This window comes from Heliangelus exortis, chromosome 20 (assembly GCF_036169615.1).
Source record: "Heliangelus exortis chromosome 20, bHelExo1.hap1, whole genome shotgun sequence".
NCBI classification, from domain to species: domain Eukaryota; kingdom Metazoa; phylum Chordata; class Aves; order Apodiformes; family Trochilidae; genus Heliangelus; species Heliangelus exortis.
In genome coordinates this window covers 2,783,171-2,789,170 of record NC_092441.1, presented here as the reverse complement: position 1 = coordinate 2,789,170, position 6,000 = coordinate 2,783,171, and the positions used below count along the sequence as shown (strand labels likewise).

At 54.2% G+C, this 6,000-nt stretch overlaps 1 protein-coding gene across 3 annotated transcripts in view; it reads left to right on the top strand.

The window, feature by feature from the left end:
- The first annotated feature begins 1,686 nt into the window (after nucleotides 1–1,686).
- Nucleotides 1,687–6,000, top strand: part of AXIN2 (axin 2) — a 27,034-nt gene continuing 22,720 nt past the window's right edge. For all 3 annotated transcript variants that reach the window (XM_071764634.1, XM_071764635.1, XM_071764632.1), the window contains exons 1-2: nucleotides 1,687–1,918; nucleotides 3,157–4,086. In XM_071764634.1, the coding sequence (XP_071620735.1) occupies nucleotides 3,263–4,086 (824 nt within the window). In that variant the 5' untranslated portion in view covers nucleotides 1,687–1,918; nucleotides 3,157–3,262. The remainder of the gene's footprint in view (nucleotides 1,919–3,156; nucleotides 4,087–6,000) is intronic.

The window sequence follows — 6,000 nt, the reverse complement described above, 5'->3', positions numbered from 1 at the left end:
ACAACTCTTGGTTTCTGTCCTCCTATTTAGGATCAGGTTCAGCCCTGGGAACCGATTTGGGGTTCCCTCCATGTGCTGACTTCTGGGGTCTCCTGTGCACCTCGTTCTTCCCTTGGAGTTCTACTGTGGGGTTCCCCCCTCACCTTCCTTGACCCCTACACAAGCATTGAGGAGAAGCTGGCTCCTTTTCCAAAGCTTTTTCCTAGGAAATGGGGAATTCTGGAGTGCTGAGCCCAGCCACAAGCAGGGGTGCAGGGAGGTGGGGGTCTCCTTAGGGGAGGGGTGCCCACATCTCCCTGCCCAGGGGCTTTGAGGAATGGGGAGCCTGGCACATGGGGTCTTGCTCCTGCAAGATGTGCTTGATCCCCTCGTCTTTGCTCAGGGATATGGTAGAGAGAATCCATTTGGGGCCTCTAGAAGGACTTGTAATATAGAAATTAATATTGATAATAATTACAAAAATAAAGCAGAGCTCGACTTCCAAAGCTCCTCCTCCCCGTCCTGCTCTGCAGGGTTGAGCTCTGTGCCTGCACACCAAGCTCGGGCGTGTTTGCTGCGTTCCTGGAGAAGGAAAAAAAGGGGGTTCGGGGGGGCAGAGCCCAGGTCCCGGCCCGGGATGGGCTCCCCCGGAGGGGACCCTCCGAGTCCCCGTGTCCGGCCTCGGAGCAGGACGGGAGGAGGGAGGGAGGCGCCTTGGATCTGCAGGACAGGTTTGGGGGCCAACCCCTAATTAAAACCTTTTGTATGAAGTTTAAAAAAAAACCTCCATTCCGTGTCTGTTTAATATTTAACAGATGGGGGGGGAGGGTGGGGGGAAGATGTGAATGCAACTGCAGACGGAGTTTTGCCGATGTGCCAGTTATATTGCAATAATCAGATATTGTTTAATTAGTATGCAGAGCGAAAACATGCCTTCAGATTATTTAAAAAAAAAAAAAATTATGTGGACCCGCCCCATTTTCTGAGATGAAAACTTTTCGCCAACTTTTTAATGCCTGGGAGTTATCTCCCGCCCTGTAGTGCTGTGGCTGGCCGGGAGAAAGGGGCAGGCAGGCAGGCAGGCAGCACCGCGGCCCGCGGAAGGGTGCGCGGGGAGGCGCGGAAGGGCGCGGCGGTCCCTTTAAGGCGGAGGCGGCGGCTGCCGATCGTTTCCCTTTGATAAGGTCCTGGCAACTCCGTAACCGCTCCGGGATGCCAAAAAAAAAAAAAAAAAAAAAAAAAAAAGGGGAGGGGGGGGGTCCAAAATAAATTAAAAACCTCCCCATAAAGAAAATAATATAATTCTTTGCTTTGCTTCACAACTGGTGAGCAGCCCTCCGTCCCCGGGAAGAAGCTTCCCCCCCACGCACGCCTCACACCGGGGATGCCCGGGGGCGGGAGCACCGGGTGGGGCGGGGGGTGCTCCCCCGGTTTCTCCTTCTTTATATTTTAATTTTTTTTTTTTTTATTCTGGGGCCTTGTTTTTTGGCTCTTTTTTTCTGTGTATAAGCGAGGGAGGGGGGGGGAGATGCGGAGTTGCGCTACCGCCCTTGCAGGACCGCTCCGCCGGCCTCCGCTTTGATGCGCGCAGCGCTGGCGGGGAGAGCCCGGGGGGGCGGGGAGGGGCGGGGGGAGGGAGGGGGAGGAGGCGGGGGTGGGACCAACGCTTTTGTATTTAAAATAAATAAAATAAATAACCAGGGGAGGGAGAGGAGGGAGGCGCGGATCAGCAGCGGGCTCCTTCCCTCGCAGCCCCCCCAACCCCCCCCACCCCTCGCCCCCCCTTCCCGATGCTCTCCGATGCGGTTGCACCGCTGGGGAGGAGAGGAGGAGGAGGAGGAGGAGGAGGAAGGACAGCGAGGGGCGCGGGGGGAGCGGGGCCAGCAGCGGCGGCGGAGAGCGGCGGGGCCGCGGGCACGCAGCGAGCTCCGGTTCCGCGGTGAGTGGCAACTTCGGGGGCAGCGGGCCGCCCTCCCGCCTGCTCGGGTGCTTATAAATACCGATTTATTTGATTTTTTTTTTTTGATTTTTTTTTTTTTTTTAAATTTAATTTTTTTTTCTTCTTCTGGGGTACGCGCCTTGCGGTGCCAGCCTTGCGCGGGCGCGGTGCCTCCGCGGGCGCGGCCGGGCTGGGTTGTTGCACTGGGCTCGGAGGATCTAAGTCGGTTCGGACTTTCCCCCTCAACCCCCCCTCCACCTCCCCTCTTCCCCTCCTCAGCCCCAGCTCGGGCTCCGATCTCTCTCCTCCCAGCCCGTCGCCATTTCTGGAGCAGGTTTTTATTATTATTTTTATTTTTCATTATTATTTAGCACGCCGGGCCAGCGCGGGGAAGCCCGGCCGGCTGGGGGTCGGTGCCGCCCGGGGTTCTGTGTGTGTGTATCCCCCCCTGCAGCCCCCTCCTCTGCTTCTTTCCATTTATTTTCCTCTTCCCGGAGCCTGGTTTGATGGCTCCAGGGGGGTGCCGGGGGTCCCTGGCCCGGGATGCCCCGCTGCGCCCAGGTACAGCCGCGCCTTAAGCACCCCCCGTCCGCGTATTTTTTTTCGGGGGGGGGGTGTGGGGTGTGTAGATCTTTTGCTCCAGTATCCGGTTTCTGCAGAAAAATGGCTCAAAAAAGCCCTTCCTCGGGGCGGGTGCGCCCCGTCGGGGCTTTAGGGGTGGGGGCACAGAGTACCGGCCGCCCCCGATGGTGCTGGGGCGCGCAACGTGCGCGCTGGGGGAGTGCGAGGGGAGAGGGGCTGTGGGGGGTGCGGAATGGAAACCAGATGCCAGGGCAGGGACTCGCTGTGCTGCCGTGAGCCGTCGGGAGGGGGGGAAGGAAAAGGGAGGAAAGGGGGGGGGTTGCTTTGCCTTCCCCCCCCTCCCCTCAAGCTCTGGCCCCGCTAAAAGTGCTCCGGGAGTTCAGCGGAGCGGATCTGATAATCGCGATCGGGCTGGCGATAGAGCCGCGCTCCCTCTGCCCTGCCTTTCTCTCTCTCTCTCTCTCCCTCTCTCTCTCTCTCTCTCTCTTTTTTTTTTTTTTTTTTTAATGTGAAGAGTTGAAAAGCCTGTTTACTTTTTGTCTTTGATGTTGGGAGGATCTGGTTTTGATTAGATCAATACTCCTTTTTTCTCCTTCCCCCCCCCCCTTTTTTTTTCTTTTTTTTTTTTTTTTTTTTCTTCTTTTCCCTTTTCGCAGAGAGGAGGCTCAGAGGATCCCCTGCTGACTCCAGGCAGAGGCAGGCAGAGGCACAGGCAGCTCCTGGAGGAACTGGGATCCCCTCTCCCCATCGGGCTCCGGAACCATGAGCAGCGCTGTGGTCCTCGCCCACCTCCCAGACCCCAGCAGCAGCTTCAGGGAAGACGCCCCCCGACCCCCTGTCCCGGGGGAGGAAGGAGAAACACCATGCCCACAACTTGCCAGCTCGTTTCTCCCCAAAAGCCAAAGCTTCAAGGCCATGCCAGTGCCTCCTGCCCCGCGGAGGAATGAGAACGGACTCGGGGAGCCGGAAGGCAGCGCGTCTCCAGACTCCCCTCTGGCCAGATGGACCAAATCTTTGCATTCCTTGTTGGGAGATCAAGATGGTGCCTATCTTTTTCGGACCTTTCTGGAAAGGGAAAAATGTGTGGATACCTTAGACTTCTGGTTTGCCTGCAATGGCTTCAGGCAGATGGACCTTAAGGATACCAAAACTTTAAGAGTAGCCAAAGCTATATACAAAAGGTACATCGAGAACAACAGCATCGTCTCCAAGCAGCTCAAACCTGCTACCAAGACCTACATAAGGGATAGCATCAAGAAGCAGCAGATAGATTCTATCATGTTTGATCAGGCACAGACTGAGATTCAGACTGTGATGGAGGAAAATGCTTACCAGATGTTTTTAACTTCTGATATATACCTCGAATATGTAAGGAGTGGAGGAGAGAATCCTGCTTACATCAACAGCAACGGACTGGGGAGCTTAAAAGTTGTCTGTGGCTATCTCCCAACCTTGAATGAAGAAGAGGAATGGAGCTGTGCAGACTTTAAAAACAAAATCTTGCCTTCAGTGGTTGGACTATCCAGCAAGACGTTGAGGGTTACAGCGAATGTCAGAGCTACGGAAGCGATCGAGAACGGATACAGGTAAGGGAACCCCTGGAAATTGTGCTTTGTTCTGACTTCAAGGACTTTGAGAGTGCTTCTTGGAAGGTTGTTGGGGTGGTGTGCTGGGGAGCCAGCAGGGGCTGAGGGCAGGATGTGGGGCTGGGAGCACGGGTGCTTCCCCACACCTCAAAACACTGGAATTTGGGGGGTGTCAGCTGGGTTTGTTGGGTTTTTTTCCTCTCTGTATGGGGGAAAACAGGATCCTGTGATCTTAAGCCCTATTGGCTCTTTCAGTTCTCCTAAGATCAAAAACTTCATAGCAACTATGTCCTCCGGACATAAGTTAATTATTGGTTCAACTTTCAAACCTATTAAGAGCAGTAGTAGAGTGGATCATATAGACACATGAATAATGTAACCTACTAGTTCCCCAGCTCCACCATCAACCAGTGTTTAACTATGTTGGTTATGTGGGAAGCAATTGTGTGGTCATGGAGGAGGAAACGTATGCAGTTATTACATCAAACTCTGCAACTTGCACAAAATCTGCTGGTATTTTGACCGTGTGTGCGTGTGATCCGCAGCCTCTCCCATCGTGTTGGGTGTTGGTTTGGTGTCAAAGCCCCGTAGGCTGGCATGGGGCCAATGCACACAGGAGGATACTTAAAAAATTGAGTACTCTAAAGGTATCAGCAGCATTCCAGGGAGAATGGATAGGTCGTAGTCTGATGTTTGGTGCTCTCCCGTTGGCTGTGTGCTCAGAGTTAAACTCCTGAAGATGTGCTGGTGTCTTGTTTGGATGTGGTGGGTGCTGTGTGGTCTCAGGGACTTCTGGTGCCCTTGGCTTGGGGTGCATCAGGGTTGTGGAACCCTTCTCCTTTGTTGGAAGTATTGGTGGCACAGCTGTGTGAGGATGAGGGGAGTAAGAACCATCTCGAAGTGGAGGAGGGGGGATGGGAAAGAGAGAGACCGATGAGCAAATGATGAGTTGTATAATCCTCTGAAAATGTATTCTTTGCTCTTCCCCACCCTTGCCATAAATGTGGATTGTTGAATCAGGGCTGAGGAGAGGGCTCTGCTGCAGATGTGTGCTCTCCTCTGCTGGCCCAGGAGGTTGGGGTTTGGGATGGTGAGTGTTTGACATCTCCTTTACAGGAATTTTGAGAGTGTGTCTGATTCATGGACATCAAAGGGCATCGGGCTTCTCCAGGGGAGGCTTTGCTGGAGCAAGTCCTCCACTCCTGCCCTGCAGAGAGCTTCCAGCTGTGCTGGGCTTCCTGGTGCCCAGCCCACGGGAGCTGGGAGGGTGCTGTGGAGCCAGAGGCCAATTTGGTCCTCTCCCTCTCACCCACACCCACCCGTGGAGGGCTGGTGGGTGTGGGTGCAGCCAGGAGGGATGTGCTTCATCCTGGCCTCTCTCTGGACCTTTTCTGCTGGGGGGATGCATGGTGGAAGGGGACACACTTGCTGGCATCTGGGCTGTGGAGGTCTTTGGGTTTTGGGATCCTCATCTCGTGCCTGAATGTTTCTGGCTGAGCATCTGCTGTTCTCCAGAACCTGGTTTGAACTGCTGCCCTTCGCTTGCTTTCCAGGAGGGGGATGTTTGATGCTTTTATCTCTGAGCCTTTGTTGGTTTTTCAGTGCTGGAAGGACTTGGCTGTAATGTTCTACCAGAGCTGCAGGCCCTTCTAAAAACCCACATGTGCCTAGTCCAGGAGAGCTCTTGCAGGCTGGTGGCTGCTTGCCTGATTAGTGCTGGGTTTTTGGTGGTTTTTTTTTTCCCTTTTTTTTTCTTTTCTTTTCTTTTTGTCCTGGGATTAATGCAGCTTGCTCCTCACATGTCAGATCTACCCTCTTAGGACATTAGGTGGTGCATTTTGCTTTGATCACCTTCCGTTGAATTTCCAGGAGCTTTTGCTCTCCATGGGGCCAAGAGATCTCAATGCAAAGAGA